The following is a 17,754-nucleotide window of genomic DNA, read 5'->3' as shown; positions in this document are numbered from 1 at the left end:
GCTAAAAATTCCCCCCCAAAATCCCCTGTGCCCCATAGATCATCCCCGTGCCCCATAGATCCTGAATCCCTGCACAGCCTGGGCGTGATCCACAGGTGTGACCCATAGATCTGCCCTATAGATCCCCATTTTTCCCCAAAATCCCCATTTTCTTCCCCAATTTTTTCCCCAAATCTCCATTTTGTTTGCCCGGGATTTTTTCCCAAAATCCCAATTTTTTCCCCCAGTTTTTCCTAAAATCCCCTTTCCCCTCCTCATTCTTCCCTCATTTCCCCCCATTTCTTCCCCAAACCCCCATTTTTTCCCCCCAGGCTTTTTACCCAAACCCCCCAGGGTTTTTCCCCCAAATCCCCATTTTCCCAAAATCCCATTTTTTTCCTCATTCCCTCCCATTTTGTCTCCATTTTGTCCCCATTTTTTCCCAAATCCGATGTTTCCCCCATTTTCCCCCCATTTTTTCCCCAAATTCCCAGGATTTTTTCCTCAATCCCTATTTTGCCCAAAATCCCCGGTTTTGCCCCATTTTTGCCTCATTTTGCCCAAAATCCCCGGTTTTGCCCCATTTTTGCCCCATTGTTGCCCCCTGAACGTTTTCCCGCGTTCCCAGAATTCCCAGCGGCGCCGCGGCCCCGCCCAGCAGGGACAGCGCCCCCACCGCCACCTCGCGGCGGCGGCAGGAACTGCAGGGGGAGAATCGGGGGGAGAATCCTCGACGGCATTTTGGGAAAAATAATCGGGATTTTGTGGGGGAAAATGGGATTTGGGGAAAAATAATCGGGATTTTGGGAACAAATAATGAAGATTAGGGCCTTATTGGAGAAATTATTTGATTTATTAAGGATTTATTAGGGATTTATTAGGGATTAATTGGGGAATTATTGAGGATTTTTTGTGGGTTTATTGAGGAATTATTGGGGATTACTGACTAATTATTAGTGGGAATTTATTAGGAATTTATTGGGGGATTATTGGGAAAATATTGGGGATTTATTGAGGAGTATTACAGATTTGTAAGGAATTATTGGAGAATTACTGGATTTATTAAGGATTTTTTAAGGATTTATTAGGGATTTATTGGGAAATTATTGAGGATTTATTGGGAATTTATTAGGGATTTATTGGGAAAATATTGGGGATTTATAGGGGATTTATAAAAATTATTGGGGATTTATTGGGGATCATTGGGGAATTTTTGGGGATCTATTGATGAATTATTGGGGGATTTATTGGGGAATTATTTGAAAATTATTGGGAATTTATTTGGGTATTATTCGGGATTTATTGGGAATTATTGGGGAACTATTTGATTTATTAAGGATTTATTAGGGGTTTATTAGGCATTAATTGGGGAATTATTGAGGACTTTTGGGGATTTATTGGGGAATTATTGGGGATTATTGGGAATTTATAAGGAATTATTGGGGAATTATTGGGGATTTTTTGGGGAATTATTTGATTTATTAAGGATTTTTTAGGGATTTATTAGGGATTTATTGATGATTTATTGTGGAATTATTGATCAATTATTAGGGAAATATTGGGGAATTATTGGGGATTTATTAAGGAATTATTGGGGAATTATTGGGGGGTTATTGGGGAATTATTGGGGATTTATTGGGGAATTATTGGGACCCCTAAACTGGGATTTAGGAGCCCAAAACTGGGATTTAGGAGCCCCAAACTGGGATTGGGACCCCAAACTGGGATCTGGGATTTTTGGAGTTTATTTGGGGGTATGGAAAGAAAAGGGGAAAGGCGAGAGCCCAGGGGGAATTTTGGGATCTCAGGGTGGATTTTCGGGATGGATTTTGAGGGTTCCAGGTTGGGGGTTCCAATTGAACCCCGGGACCCCTCCCCAATTAAACACGGGGACCCCAATTAAAAATCGGGACCCCCCAATTAAGCCCTGGGACCCCTTAATTAAGCACAGAGACGACAATTAAGCCCTGGGAACCCCCATTTAAGTCCCGGACCCCAATTAAGCCCCGGCGCCCCTCCCCAATTAAACCCCGGGACCCCTCCGCCCTTTCCCGGCCCGGAGTGGCCGTGGCCAATAGGTGGAGTGGGCGTGACCGGACTCTCAAGCCCCGCCCACGGGGCCGCGTGGGGAGGGGCCGGGGGCGGCGCGTGCGCGGAGTCATCGAAGGTGCCAAAAGGAGGCGGGCGGCGGAGCCGGTGAGGGGAGAGGGGTCCCGGGACCCCCTTGGGGGGAGTTAGGGACAGGGGGGACCCCGGGAAGGGCGAGCCGTGAGGGGAAAGGCGGCCCTGAGGGGCGGGGAGGGGGCTCGGGGAGGGGTTCTGAGGGGTTTGTGAGGGCAAACACCCCCCTGAGAGGAATCTCTGAGGGGATCCGAGGGGTTCTGAGGGGTTTGTGAGGGGAAACAGCCCCTGAAGGTCTTTAGGAGGGATCCGTGAGGGGAAAGTGCCCTTGAGGCGGATCTGAGAGGGGTTTGTGAGGGGATCCGGAGAGTTCTGAGGGGATCTAAGGGTGTTTGTGAGGGGAAACCTCTAGTGAGGGAGTTCTGAGGGGATTTACCAGGGGAAATAGTCCCTGAGGGGCAACTGGGAGGGGTTTGTGAGGGGATAAAACCCCTAAGAGGGTTGTGAGGGGTTTGTGAGGGGAAGCGCTTCCTGAGGGGGACCTGTGAGGGGATCCGGGGGGTTCTGAGGAGATCTGAGGAGGTTTGTGAGGGGAAACTGCTCCTGAGGGGGCTCTGGGAGGGGTTTTGGGGGGATTTGTGAGGGAAAACGGTCCTGAGAGGGCTCTAGGTGGTTTTTTGAGGGGGTTTGTGAGGGGAAGCGGCCCCTGAGGGAGCTTTAGGAGAGGTTCTGAGGGAGTTCATGACGGTAAACAGCCCTGAGAGGTTTTGAGGTGATCTGGGAGTGTTCTGAGGGGATCCGTGAGGGGAAACAGCCCCTAAGGAGGATCTGGAAAGGGTTTGTGAGGGGAAACAGCCCTTGAAGGGGATCTGAGAGGGGATCCGGAGAGTTCTGAGGGGTTTATGAGGGGAAACCTCCACCGAGGGCGTTCTGAGGTGGTCTGAGAGGGTTCTGAGGGGTTTGTGAGGGGAAACTGCCCCTGAGGGGACCCTGAGGGGCTTTTGGGGTGTCCCGTAGGAGCTTTGAGGGGTTCCTGAGGAGTTTTAGGGTGTCTCTGAGGGATTTTGGGGAGTCCCTGAGGAACTTTGGGGGGTCTCTATAGTTTCTTGGGGGTTTCCTGAGGAGTTTTTGGGGACCTTCACTAAGGAACCCCCCCCCCCCCCCAAATATCTTTGAGTGTCTGTCACTTCATGGACACCCCAAAACCATCCCCTCCTCCTATTCCTCCTCCACTTTTACCTCAATTTTTCCATTTTTCACCGATTTTACCATGAAAACGGTGGGGAGGTGACACCACCCAGAACAGGGACTGTCCCCTCACACCCTGGTGCCACCAGGTCACTGTCACCCCCCCATCCTCCATGTCCCCTGTACCCCAGGTGCCACCAGGTCATTGTCACCTGTGTCCCCTCAACCCCAGGTGCCACCACCTCCCTGTCACTGTCACCCCTCACACTCCCCCCTGTCCTCCAGATGCCACCAGGTCACTGTCACCCCTCTCCCCCAGGTGCCACCACCCCCTGTCACCGTGACCTCTCTGTGTGCCACACCCCCTTTGTGTCATCCCCGTGTGCCCCAGCACCACCTGCTCAGGTGTGTCACCTTAAAGAGACCCAGGCCAGGTGAGTGACAGGGCTGGGTGTCACCTCTGTCACCTTCCTGTGTCCCCTCTGTGTCCCCCAGCATGACCTGCTGCTCTGTGTCACCCTAAAGTGGTCAAAGCCACATCGGTGTCACCTCCCTGAGGTGGCCATGCCTCCTTCAGTGTCCCTGTGTCATCCTAAACTTCCCTGTCACGTTCCTGTGGTGGTCACACCTCCTCTGTGTTCTTCTGTGTCAGCCTAAAGTGGCCAAAGTCACATCGGTGTCACCTCCCTGTGTGGCCGCACCCCCTCTGTGTCCCTTTGTGTCACCCCAAGGCTGCTGTGTCCCCTCAGTGCCACCTCCTTGTCATCCCCTGTCACCCCAAAGCTGCTGTCCCCTGCTTGGTGCCACCTCCCTGTCCCCACTGTGTCCTCCCCCCTTGTCACCCCCTCGTTGTCACCCGTGTCCCCCCCTGCTCTGGCCACCCTCCTATGTCCCCTTTCCTGTCCCTGTAGTGTCCCTAAAGCCACCCCAATGTCACCAGAATGTCCCCCAGTGTCACCTTGATGAGCTCTGGGCTCTGACAGATGTCAAACCCCAGTGTCCCCCCAGTGTCCCCTTGTCCCCCCAGCACTGACAGCTGTCCCCTCTGTCTCCACAGTGTCACCTGAGTGTGTTCCCTGTGTCCCCTCTGTCCCCCCAGCACTGACAACTGTCCCCTCTGTCCCCACAGTGTCACCTGAGCATGTCCCCTGTGTCCCCTCTGTCTCCCCAAGCACTGACAGCTGTTCTCTTTGTCCCCAGTGTCCCCTGAGTGTGTTCCCTGTGTCCCCTCTGTCCCCCCAGCACTGACAGCTGTCCCCTCTGTCCCCACAGTGTCACCTGAGCGTGTCCCCTGTGTCCCCTCTGTGTCTGTCCCCCCAGCACTGACAGCTGTACCTCTGTCCCCAGTTTCCCCTGAGCGTCCCCCCTGTGTCCCTGCCCTGGGGAGCACCTGTGTCACCTCAGTGTCCCTCTGTCCCCCCAGCACTCACAGCTGTCTCTCTCTCTGTCCCCACAGTGTCACCTGAGCGTCCCCACTGTGTCCCTGCCCTGGGGGGGGGCGCCTGCCCGAGCCCCGCCCAGCCCTGCCCTGAGCACTAGGACACAGGTGAGAACCTTGGGGACACTTTGGGGCACTTTGGAGTCACTTTGAGGCATTTTGGGGGCACTTTGAGGGGCTGGGGGGCACTTTGAGTCACTTTGGGTCACCTTGGAGTCACCTTGGGGCACTTTGGGGTCAATATGGAGCACTTTGGGGTCACTTGGGGTCACTTTGGGGCAGTTTGGGTCAGTTTTGGGTGACTTTTGAGAACCTTGAGTTCATTTTGGGGCACTTTGGTGTCACTTTGGGATCACTTGGGGTGACTGGATCAGTTTGGGGTTACTTTGGGGCAGTTTGGGGTCTCTGAGGCATTTTGGGGTCAGCTTGGGTCATTTTGGGATCAGTTTGGGGTCACTTTGGGGGGCTGGGGGTCACTTTGAGTCATTTTTGGGGTCACTTTGGGGCATTTGGGGAGCTGGGGGTCACTTTGGGGTCAATTTTGGGCACTTTGGGGTCATTTTGGGGTCACTCTGTGTCCCCTCAGGCTCCAGCTCAGGGAGGCAGAAACGTAGTTCTTGAAATTCCTGGCGACCACGGGGGCCCCTCCCCAACCGAGAGCCCCCGGCCGGGGTCACCTGTGGTACAGACTGGGATGGACTGGGATATACTGGGAGGGACTGGGACAAACTGGGAGGGGACTGGGATGGACTGGGGAGGGACTGGGAGCACTGGGAGTCTCTCCCAGAGAGAACTCGGAGGGACAGGGATAAACTGGGAGAACTGGGGAGGGACAAACAGGGAACACTGGGAGGGACAAATTGGGACTGTCCCAGTATGGAACTGGGAGCACTGGGAGGGACAAACTGGGACTGTCCCAGTATGGAATTGGGAGCACTGGGAGGGAGAAACTAGGACAGGACAAGTATGGAACTGGGAGCACTGGGAGGGTCAAACTGGGAATGTCCCAGTATGGAACTGGGAGCACTGGGAGGGACAGAAAGCAGTGTGGGACTGGGAGGGACAAACAGGGAGCATTGGGAGGGACAAACTGGGAATGTCCCAGTATGGAACTGGGAGCACTGGGATGTAAACAGGAAGTGGGAGGGCTGAGTGCCCCAGCCCAGGAACTGGGAGAACTGGGCAAACTGGGAGAACTGGGAATTCCCTGTGAGGTCACTGGGAGCACTGGGATGCCCAGTCCAGTGCTGGAACTGGGCAAACTGGGAGAACTGGGAGGGACAGACTGGGCAAACTGGGAGAACTGGGAGGGACAGACTGGGCAAACTGGGAGGGACAAACTGGGAGAACTGGACCTGCTGTGATGATTCTGGGGCTTGTGGGACAGTGAGGCACTGGGCAAACTGGGTTATACTGGGAGCTCTAGGAGTGCTGAACTGGGTTATACTGGGAGCACTGGGAATGCCAATTCTATAGGATCAGTATAGGGTTACTGGTTTATACTGGGAGCATTGGGAATGCCAGTTCTGTAGGACCAGTATAGGGTTTATACTGGGAGCACTGGGAATACCAATTCTATAGGACCAGTATAGGGTTCCTGGTTTATACTGGGAGCACTGGGAATGCCAATTCTATAGGACCAGTATAGGGTTACTGGTTTATACTGGGAACACTGGGAATGCCAGTTCTATAGGACCAGTATAGGGTTTATACTGGTTCATACTGGGAGAACTGGGAATGCCAGTTCTATAGGACCAGTATAGGGTTACTGGGTTATACTGGGGCCATGTCCCAGTATGGATACTGGGTATACTGGGGGAACTGGACCTGGCCTTTCCCCCTGCCTGCCTTACTGGTCCTTACTGGTTCTTACTGGTGTGTGCTCATCTGTATTGGTTTTCAAAGGTCCTGACTGGTTTATACTGGTTTATACTGGTTTCCAGATATCTGATTGCGTATCCGAGCATCAGCGGGCATGGCCTTGAGCCGGCCCTTACTGGTTTATGCTGGTTCTGACTGGTTTATACTGGTTCTTACGGGTTTTCACACATCCGTCTCTGTCTGAACCGAGCACTGTGAGCATGAGCGCTCTGAGTTATACTGGGCTATACTGGCTTATACTGGGTTATAGTGCTCTGTACTGGTTCTGACTGGTTTATACTGGTTCTGACTGGTTTATTATCCTGGTTTATACTGGTTCACAGATCTCTCTGTCTGCACCAAGCACTGCAAGCATGAGCACGCTCTGGGTTATACTGGGTTAGATTGGATTGTACTGGGTTAGACTGGGCTATACTGTTCCATACTGGTCCATACTGGTTCTAACTGGTTTATACTGGTTCCAGACATCCGTCTCCGAGTCCGAGCCAAGTACTGCAAGCATGAGTGCTTTGGGTTATACTGGGATATACTGGGTTGTAATGGTCTGTACTGACCCATACTGGTCCATACTGGTTCTAACTGGTTTATACCGGTTCCAGATGTCCACCTGCGAGTCCAAGCCGAGTACTGTGAGCATGAGCACTCTGGGTTATACTGGGATATATAGGAATATATGGGGGTTATAATAGTCCATATTGGTCCGTACTGGTCTATACTGGTTTTTACTGGTTCCAGACATCCGTATCTGAGTCCGAGCGAAGTACTGTGTGCATGAGTGCTCTGGGTTATACTGGGATATATAGGAATATATGGGGGTTATAATAGTCCATATTGGTCCGTACTGGTCTATACTGGTTTTTACTGGTTCCAGACATCCGTATCTGAGTCCGAGCGAAGTACTGTGTGCATGAGTGCTCTGGGTTATACTGGGATATACTGGGTTTATACTGGGTTATAATGGTCTATACTGACCCATACTGACCCATACTGGTTTCTAACTGGTCTATACTGGTTTATACCGGTTCCAGACATCCATGTCCATGCCGAGCACTGCGAGCATGAGCACTCTGGGTTATACTGGGATATACTGGGGTAATACTGGGTTATACTGATCTATAGTGATGTATACTGGTCTATACTGGTTTCTGACTGGTCTGTACTGATTTTTACCCGCCCAGACATCCTCCTGCCAATCCAAGCCGAGCACTGCGAGCACGAGTGCTCTGTTACACTGGGTTCCATGGGGTTATAGCGTTCCATAGTGACCCATACTGACTCTAATTGGTCTGTACTGGTCCATACTGGTTCCAGAGCACGCACCCTCTGCCGGGCCATGGCCTTGAACCACCCTCGGGGCCTGGGCCGTGCCCTGGCCATGTTGGGCCAGGCCAGCAGGTGGTGAAATCCCGGGATTTGGGCTCCATCCTGTGCGATAGCAAATTTTCTGAGCTGTCGTACTGGGCTTGGGGCACACTGGGGCATGCTGGGCTAGTCTGGGTTTTTATACTGGTTTGTACTGGTTTAGACTGGTTTAGGCTGATTTATACTGGTTTATAGACATCTGTCTCTGTGTCCGAGCCGATTACTATGAACATGAGTGTGCTCTGAGTTATACTGGGATATATGGGATTTAATGGGGTATAGTGATTTATACTGGTCTGTACTGGTTCTAACTGGTCCTTACTGGGTCCAGACATCTGTCTTTGTGTCTGAGCTGAGTACTGCGAGCATGATCGCGTTCTGGGCTATACTGGGCTATATTGGGTTATAGTGGTCTGTACTGATCCGTACTGGTTCTGACTGGTTTATACTTGTTCTCAGTGGTTTATTACACTGGTTTATACTGGTTTAAAGTGGTTTATAGACATCTCTCTCTGTGTCTGAGCCAAGCACTACAAGCACAAGTGCTCTGGGTTCTATGGGGTTCTGTGGGGTTATACTGGGTTATAGTGTTCCATAGTGACCCCTACTGGTCTGTACTGGTTCTAACTGGTCTATACTGGTTTCAGACATCCACCGTGTGTCCAAGCCAAGTACTGCGAACACGAGCGCTCTGGGTTCTATGGAGTTTTTTTGGGATTCTGTGGGGTTATAGTGTTCCATAGTGACCCATACTGGTCTGTACTGGCTCTAACTGGTCTATACTGGTTCCAGACATCTGTCTCCGTGTCTGAGCCGAGTACTGCAAGCATGAGCGCTCTGGATTACACGGGGTTCTATGGGGTTCTTTGGAGTTCTATGGGGTTATAGTGTTCCATAGTGACCCATTCTGGCTCTAACTGGTCTATACTGGTTCCAGACATCCGTCTCTGAGTTTGAGCCGAGTACTGCGAGCACAAGTGCTCTGGGTTACACTGGGTTCTGTGGGGTTATAGTGACCCATACTGACTCTAACTGGTCTATACAGGTTTCCAGACATCCGTCTCTGAGTCTGAGCCGAGTACTGTGAGCTCAAGCGTGCCCTCCGCCAGGCTGTGGCCCAGATCTGCCCTTCGGTCCTGGGCTGTGCCTTGGACATGTTCAGCCAGGCCAGCCTCGTTTTGCAATGCCGCGAGCTGGGTTCCATCATGTGCCGTATGAAATTCTCGGAGCTGTCGTACCTGGAGGCATTCTGGCACAATTGCACGAGCAGGGCACTGCTGGAGGTGCTGCAGAGCGCTTTCCTCACCGAGTGGGGGCACGAGGCCCTGGGTGGGGAGGATGTGCAGCTGTTCACCAGCGTGGAGCAGGATGAGTACGAGGCGGGCAGGAGGCTGCTGATGGAGGCGGGGCAAGGGGGAGGGGCAGGGAGGGTGTGAGATATGGGGAGGAGGGGGGGGATGTGAGATATAGGGGGATGTGAGATATGAAGGGGAAGGGGGGTGTGAGATATGGGCGGAAGGAGGGGTGTGAGATATGGGGGTTGTGAGATACTGGGGGGGGTGTGAGATATGGGGGGAGTGTGAGATACGGGGGAGGGGGAGGGGGAAAAAATCGGAGGTGTAAAATTGTCAAAGTTTCGTGGTAAAGGGGGGGTAAAAATGTAAAATTGTAAAAATTTTGGGTGGTAAAGGGCGGGGTAAAAATGTAAAATGGTAAAAATTTGGGTGGTAAAGGGGGGCGTGAAAATGTAAAATCGGAAAAATTTGGGGTGCTGAAGAAGGGGAATTGTGAAAGGACAGGGGTGGGAAAGAGAGGAGATAAAAATGTAAAATTGTGAAAGTTGGGTCTGGAAGAAAGAGGGGGAGTCTTAAAATGGGGGGGTGAAAAATGGGAAATTGTAAAAATTTGGGGCGGTAAAGAAATGGGGTGGTGAAAAATGGGGAGGTAAAAATGTAAAATTGTAAAAATTGGGGGTTTAAAGAAAGGGGGTGTGAAAGAAGCGGGGGGATAAAAATGGGGGTTTGGAAAAGAGGGGTCCTGAAAATGGGGGTCTGAAAGAAAGGGGGGTCCCAAAAAAAGGTGGGGGGTCCCGAAAATAGGGAGAGACCCCTAAAAAAGGGGTGTCTTGAAAAAGGGGGTCCTAAAAGGAAGGGGTCCTAAAAAAGGGGGCTTGAAAAGAAGGAGTCCCAAAAATGGGGGGAGAGACATCAAAATGGGGGTCCCAAAAATGGGGATCCTAAAAGAAAGGGGGTTCCCAAAAATAGAGGTCCTAAAAATGGGGATTTGAATAAGAGAGGTCCCAAAAATGGGGGTCTTAAAATAAAATGGGGAGTCCTAAAAGAAATAGGGGTTCCCAAAAATGGGGGTCCATAAAGAAAGAGGGATCCCAAAAATGGAGGTTCTTAAAGAAAGAGGGGTCCCAAAAAGAAGAGGGGTCTGAAAGAAAGGGAAGGCCTAAAAATGGGAGAGTGAGAAATGTAAAATTGTAAAAATTTGGGGTGTGGAAGAAAGGAGAGGCCTAAAAATGGGGGTCCTGAAAAAGGAGGCTGGAAAAAGAGGAGAGAAAAAAAAGGGGAGAGACACCTCAAAAAGGAGGATCCTAAAAGAAAGGAGGTCTCAGAAATAGGGGGGTCCCAAAAGAAAAAGGGGGTTCTGAAAATGGGGGCTTGAAAAAGAGGAGTCCCAAAACTGGGGGTCCCAAAAAGAATAGTGTCCTAAAAAGAAGAGGGGTCTGAAAGAAAGGGGGGTCCCAAAAATGGGGTTCTCGAAGAAAGGGGGTCCCAAAAGAGGGAGTTCTAAAGAGAAGGGGGGGTCCCTAAAGAAAGGGGGTGCTTAAAGAACAGGGGTCTAAAAGAAAAATGGGGATCCCAAAAATGGGGTTTTGGAAAGGGGGGTCCTAAAAATGCGAGTCTTAAGAAAAATGGGGGGTCCTAAAAGAAATGGGGGTCCTGAAAAATGGGGGGAGACCCCTGAAAAACGGAGGTCCCAAAAATGGGGATCTCAAAAAAAGAGGGTCCCAAAAAAGAGGGGTCCCAAAAAATGGGGGGAAGTCCTAAAAGAAATGGGGGCCCTAAAAGAAAGGGAGATCCTAAAATAAATGGGGGTCCCAAAAGAAATGGGGGGCCTAAAAATGGGGGGGAGTAAAAAATGTAAAATTATAAAAATTTGGAGTTTGGAAGAAAGGGGGTTGTGAAAGAAAGGGGGGATTAAAAATGGGGCTTTGGAAATGGGGGTTTGAAGGAAAGGGGCGTCCCAAAAAAAGCAGAAGTCCCTAAAGTAGAGAGAGACCCCTAAAAAAGGGGTGTCTTGAAAACAGAGGGATCCTAAAAGAAAGGAGGTCCTGAAAAAAAAGCGTTTGAAAAACAGGGGTCCCAGAAATGGGGGTCCCTAAAGAAATGGGGGACCCAAAAAAGGGGGGACCTTTAAAAAAAGGGAGGGGTCCCAAAAATTGGGGCCTTAAAGAAAGGGGGTGCTAAAAAAGGGGGGAAAGCCCTGAAAAAGAGGGAAGGTCTCAAAAAAAGGGAGTTCCTGAAAAAAGGGGATCCCAAAAAAGGGGGTCCCGAAAGAAAGGGGGGTCCCAAAGATGGGAATGTCAAATAAAGGGGGATCCCTAAAAAAGGGGGGTTCTAAACAAAGGAGTTCCCCAAAAAGGGGGTAACCCTTAAAAAAGGGCAAGTCCTAAAAGAGCGGGGGTTTTAGCTCAAAAAAAAGGGGGAGACACCCCAAAAAAGGGGGTTCCAGAAAAGGGGTCCCCAAACAGGGAGGGGGTCTGAAAATGGGGGAAAATCCTTGAAAAAGGGGAGAGGTCCTAAAAAAGGGGGGTTCCCAAAAATAGATGAGACCCCCAGGAAAAGGGGGGAATTCCAAAAAAGGAAGCAGGGGACCCTAAAAATGAGGAGGGGGAATTCTGAAAATGAGGAGAGGATCCTAAAAAGAAAATTTGGGACCCCGAAAATGGGGATGGGACCCCAAAAATAGAATTTGGGATCCCAGAAATTGAAAGGGGGGAGCCCAGAATTGAGGAGGAGGAACCCTAAAAATGGGGAAAGAACCCCAAAAATTGGAAGAGGACCCCAAAAAAAGGAGGGGACCAAAAATTGGGGAAGGGACCCAAAAATAAGGAAAGAACCCCCAAAAAAGGGAGGGGATCCCAAAAAAGGAAGGGGACCCCAAAAAGCTAATTTGAGACCCCAAAGAAGGAAGGGATTCCAAGATGAGTTGAGGGGACCCCAAAAATGAGGAGAGGATCCTAAAAAGAAAATTTCGAACCCAAAAAATTAGGAGAGGGATCCCAAAACTGGGGAGAAAACTCCAGAAATTGGGAGGGGGGACCCCAAAAATGAGGAGGGGACCCCAGAAGGAGAATTTGGGATCCTAAAAATGGGGAGAATACCCTAAAATATAGGAGGGGACCCCAGAAATGGGGAAGGAACCCCAAAAAATGAATTTAGGACCCCAAAAATGGGGAGGGACCCCTCCCCTTCAGGGCCTCCCCAATTATGGCCCTTCCCCCCCATTTCTGCAGGTGACCCCTCTCTGGGGGGGGGGGGGGTTGAGGCTGTAAATATGTAAATGCAGCATTCAAATGAGGGGGCGGGGCTGAGGCCTGGCTGGTGTTGGGGTGGTGACGTCACTGGGAGGGTGCGGGGTCGCATCCCCAGAGTGCTGCGCATGCGCCGATGCAGGCGCGGGGTGGGCGAGTGCGTGAAACTCCGGTGTGCGTGCGGTGCGCTGGCAGCGCCTCTTGCCACGGCAGCTCAGCCCGGGCCCCTTAGCCACAGATCGGGGTGCTGCAGGAGCCTGGGGTGCCCTGGGCAGTATGAGAGTCTGTCGGTGCTGCCCTCGGCAGTGTGAGAGTCTGTCCATGGCGTCCTGGGCCGTGTGAGAGTCTGTCCGTGCTGCCCTGGGCGGTGTTAGAGTCTGTCAGTGCTGCCTTGGGCGGTGTGAGAGTCTGTCCGTGCACCCGTGGTGCCCTGGGCAGTGTGAGAATCTGTCCGTGCGCCGGCTCCGGGCACTCCTCTCTCTGCAGCGGGAGCCTGGCAGCGGCGGTGCGCCCCGAGGCGCTGCCCATCCCCACGGCCGCCTCTGTGCTGCGGATAGAGGCCGCCTTCGGCAGCGCGTGCAAATCATCCCGCAGGCGCAGCCGGTGACAGCGTCCCTGAGCGCTGAGCTGGCCACAGAGATGGCCACTGGGCTGGCCACAGAACTGACCACAGAACTGACCACCGAGCTGGCCACACCACTGTCCACACCACTGACCAAAGAGCTGAGCAAAGTACTGACCACTGAGCTGTCCACACCACTGACCCCATCCCTGACCACTGAACTGTCCCCACCGTTGTCCACACCACTGACCATGGAGATGACCACAGAACTGACTGCCCTACTGACCACAGAGATGACCAGAGAACTGACCACGGAGGTGCCCACGGACTGCCCCAGCAGCGGGCACAGCCACGAGCAGTGCCAGCCAGTGCGCCGGGCGCCCACCCTGCTCAAGGAGAAGCACCTGGAGGAGGATGAGGGGGAAGCAGAGGATGAAGGAGCCCCAAGGAAGGCGCCATGGCCCCGCTGTCCCTGCCGTGTTTTGGAGCCGCCCTGGGAGGCGCCCGGGGGGACGGGGTCGAGTTTGGGGGCCCCCTCGGCAGTGGTGCTGCCCTGATGGGCAGGGCTGGGGGGGGTGGGGGTCTCACGGCCCCCCCAGTGCCCCACAGAGTCCCCTGAGCCAGGCATGCCCCCCCCGTACCTGTGTGGGCACTGCCAGCAGAGCTGCAGCTCCCTTGAGAACTGCAGTGAGCACGTCATCATCCTCTCAGGTGAGCGCACCTGGGGACAGGTACAGACAAACCTGGGGACACACCTGGGGTTCCCGTGGACATGCATGGGTCATGGGGACGCACCTCGGGGTGCTAGGGCCCTGACCCACACTGACCAGTACTGACCCACACTGACAAGTGACTGACCAGTACTGACCCACACTGATGAGTACTGACCAGTACTGACCCACATTGACCAGTACTGACCCACACTTACCCACACTGACCAGTACTGACCCACACTTACCCACACTGACCAGTACTGACCCACACTGACCCACACTTATCCACACTGACCAGTAGAGACCCACATTGAGCAGTACTGACCAGTACTGACTCACGCAGACCAGTACTGACCAGTACTCACCATTATCGTGGGTGGGCAACACGAAGAACCAGGCAGATGTGCTGAATGACCAGCAGTCTTGGCTCTCTTAAAATTGCTCAGCCGCTGGCCATCCGACTCTGGCGCCATGATCATGGACACGCGCCAAGATGACCCAGGCTGTTGTGCCAAAGGACAAGCAGACCTGGCCCCCTTCCGCCGACTGTCGGAACCTGGAGTGGTGATCACATGTGGGCGCAACAAAGACCCGCGCTGTTGTGCCGAAGGACAAGCACTCCTGGCCCCCTTCAAGTTCCACAGCTGCCGGACGTCCGACTCCAGGGCCATGATCGTGGGTGGGCGACACAAAGAGCCGGGCTGTTGTGCTGAAGGACAAGCAGACCAGGCCCCTTAGAGTTCTGCAGCTGCCGGCCATCAGACTCCGGCGCCGTGATCGTGGATGGGCACCAAGAAGACCCGGGCTGTTGTGCTATTCTGCTGAAGGAAAAGCATGTCCTGCCTCCCTTCAATTTCCGCAGTCGTCGGCCTTCCGATTTTGGCGCCGTGATCATGAGTGGGCGCCAAGAAGACCCGAGCTGTTGTGCTGAACGACAAGCAGTCCTGGCCGTCTTCAAATTCTGCAGCCGCCGGCCGTCCGACTGTGGCACCAAGGTTGTGGCCGGGCGCCAAGAAGACCTGGGCTGTTTTGCTGAGGGACAAGCAGTCATGGCCCCCTTCAAGATCCGCAGCTGCCGGCCGTCCAACTCCGGCACTGTAATTGTGGGCGGGCGCTAAGAAGACCCGTGCTGTTGTGCTGAGGGACAAGCAGTCATGGCCCCCTTCAAGTTCTGTAACCGCCGGCCGTTCGACTCTGGCGCCATGATTGTTGGCGGGTGCCAAGATGACCCAGGATGTTCTGCTGAAGGACATTCCATCGTGGCCCCGTTCAAGATCCGCAGTCACAACAGTCTCTTTTGCAGCCTTTTCCCCTTTTGTGGACAGGTACAAGGCCCAGAACTGTCCTGGCAAGTCAGAGACTATAACCATCCTCCGCAACTCGCCCATGGATGTAGAGGTCCAATTCTCCTTTGAGAATGCAGGGCAAGCAGAGACATTCCTTTTGCACCCTCGCCGCATGACCCTGAAACCAAAGGAGAAGAAGGTTGGAGAAGGGCAGGTAGAGCGGGCACCGTTGAAGTGCCCAGGGGCTGCTCCTCCTGCTCACACTCAGAGCTCCTTTGATTTCTTCAGTGGGGCCATGTCCAGGAGCTGACCATTTGGGCACACCCCACCTCCCCTGACTTCCTGGAAGACAAACTCATCTGCAGCATTGAGAAGAACCCGGAACCAGTGGTCTTCAGCCTGTGCTGCCATGAGGTGAACATGAAGCTGGACGTCAGCCCCCTGCAGCTGTCTTTTGACAAGCTGCTTCTTCACAGGCCAGTCATCCCACAAGCACTCCAAGACTGGTGACAAAGAGAAAACATTTGACTCTGGTTTCCGGGGCATAGATGGAGCTGCCCCAAGTTCCATTCAGTGGTGAGGCTGGTGTACTCATCAAGCAGCTGATGCCAAGTGCCTTCCTGTCTCTGCAGGACTGATAGCAAGACCTTGGTCGTGAAAACCAACACCCTACTGCCCATGGCCTGGCAGCTCAGGGGGCTGGATGACCTTGTTGAGGACTTCTCCTTGTCACAAGATAATGGCGTCCTTGATCCCCGCTCAGAGTTTGAAGTGACACTGCATTTCAAGGCTGAGCACATTGGCAGCATTGAGAAGATTCTCTAAGTAGAGGTGAGAGGGACTGTGCTCTGCCTGTCAGAGCAGGGCACAGTAAGCGGCCATGTGCTCCTAGGGACAGGAAGAGCTGCACCTGAGAGAGACAAGGGTGCTGTGACCCCAACTTCTGCCTCTACACAGCATTTGCCAAAACGTGCAGTGCATCCACATCCCCCCAGATAAGCGGACACTGCATCCTGAGCCTGTACCACAACTACCTTGTCCCTGTGAATGGTTGAAGGTTGTTGTTTGGTGGTACAGACTGCAGCATGATCTCTACATTCGTCCTGGACTTTGAAGCTCTTGCATAGTGCAACAAACTCTCCCCCTGGGATTTTGTTCCCCATGGTTTAGGGGCTGCATTTCAGACAGGGTGCCAGGTGATTGGAGAGGGTTGTCAATGCCACCTGCTCTGAGACACCTCACACTTCTTGTGGTTGTTCTTACACCCCTGTGCCTCTCAAGGATGCTTTAGCAGCAGCATTCCCTGCTGCAGGAGTGCCGAGTTGGGCTGATAGGGTTTTTTACTGCAGCAGAATCCCACTGGGACAGCCCATGAGAGGAACAGGTTAGCAAAGCTTGGGAGTCCACCAATGCTTGTGAAGCCAGGGAGGTCATAGGGGAAGCAGCCAGCAGAGACAAGGACTTTCAGGCTGTCTACCAAAAGAATAATCTTAACAGTGTTTGTTTCTTGCTGCCTCAGGTTTCAGATACAGAAAACATCCTGGGGCATGTTCAGGCTATAACCATCGAAATCTCTGCAGAGGTCTATGTTTCTCTGAGCATTGACATGCCTGAAGGTTAGTGGATGCCTCCCAAACAAAGCAGTCCAGGTGCACTGCATTACCTTGGGAGGTGAGCAACCAAAGCGCTTGATGGGATGGGATGGGACAGCATACAAGGAAGACATGGATACATAAAGCACATACTCTGCAAGCTGCGTGGAATAAAGCATTGTCAGGGCTCTGACAGCCTTAAGTCTCTCCCCTCTGAACTTTGAAGTGTGCAGTTTCATGTGCAGATTAGATTTGGGGGCTTTGAAACGACAGTGACATAAACAGGCAGTTGGCAATGCCCACAGGCTCAGCACAGCATATAAAGTAATTGGATTTGTGCTTGGGAGTGAGGAAGTGGAAAGCGAGCTCTTTAGCTACTAAGCCTGCAGATATTTTGAGTAAGAAGAGAAAGGGCAGACAAGTAGCTGGAAAACACTTTCAAGAATGGGATCTTGCTGAGAAGGGTTTTGTGCTGAGACCTCCATGTTGATTGTGACTTGGTGTATTCTGCAGCAGCTCACAAATACGGTGTTTGACCTCACTCTGTGGGTTTTCTGCAGGTGCAGATGGAAGCTTGGAATTTGGAACCATTAATGTCCTGGATAAAGTGAAGAAAGTCCTGAGTCTACAGAACAAAGGGATATACAACACTGAGTACAGGTGAGTCCAGCTGCCTGGTAGTGAGCATTTCCCAGACCTTCATTCTCCCTCTGTCAATGGCTAGAGCCTGTTTCCATGCTGGCTACCTCACGGTAAATACAAAACTTGGGCTCTCTGATCTCAATTATTTTACCAGAGAATTCAGCCACAAACCAGCAGTTCTTCACAGCTCAGCTGGAGCCCAAAGGAGAGCCCCAGAAATTTCAGCCACTGAAATGCTGAGACTCATTGCCTTTTTTTGGTGGTCACCTCTTTTCTCTTTCTGAGACTCTGTAAAGGAGTGAATGAAAAATTTCAGTCTCAAGGTTTCTTTGCAGTAATCTTGTGAATGTCTGCACTCTCTGTCAAGATCCAGGATTGCCTAAGCAGAACTGGACTCCCCCTTTTTTTCCTGGTCCTATGCAAAGCCCTGGCTGTGTTGGTGGCACC

General features: G+C 52.5%; 1 protein-coding gene across 1 annotated transcript in view; it reads left to right on the top strand.

The window, feature by feature from the left end:
* Positions 1 to 17,754, top strand: part of LOC131092394 (UDP-N-acetylglucosamine transferase subunit ALG13 homolog) — a 41,105-nt gene that overhangs the window by 5,808 nt on the left and 17,543 nt on the right. Inside the window, 1 exon segment of the mRNA XM_058039076.1 lies at positions 17,226 to 17,325. Within this exon segment, the coding sequence (XP_057895059.1) occupies positions 17,226 to 17,259 (34 nt within the window). The 3' untranslated portion in view covers positions 17,260 to 17,325.

This window comes from Melospiza georgiana, chromosome 21 (assembly GCF_028018845.1).
Source record: "Melospiza georgiana isolate bMelGeo1 chromosome 21, bMelGeo1.pri, whole genome shotgun sequence".
Taxonomy (NCBI): Eukaryota; Metazoa; Chordata; class Aves; order Passeriformes; family Passerellidae; genus Melospiza; species Melospiza georgiana.
The sequence above is the reverse complement of the archived record's forward strand: the minus strand, read 5'-3'. Positions and strand labels throughout refer to the sequence as shown.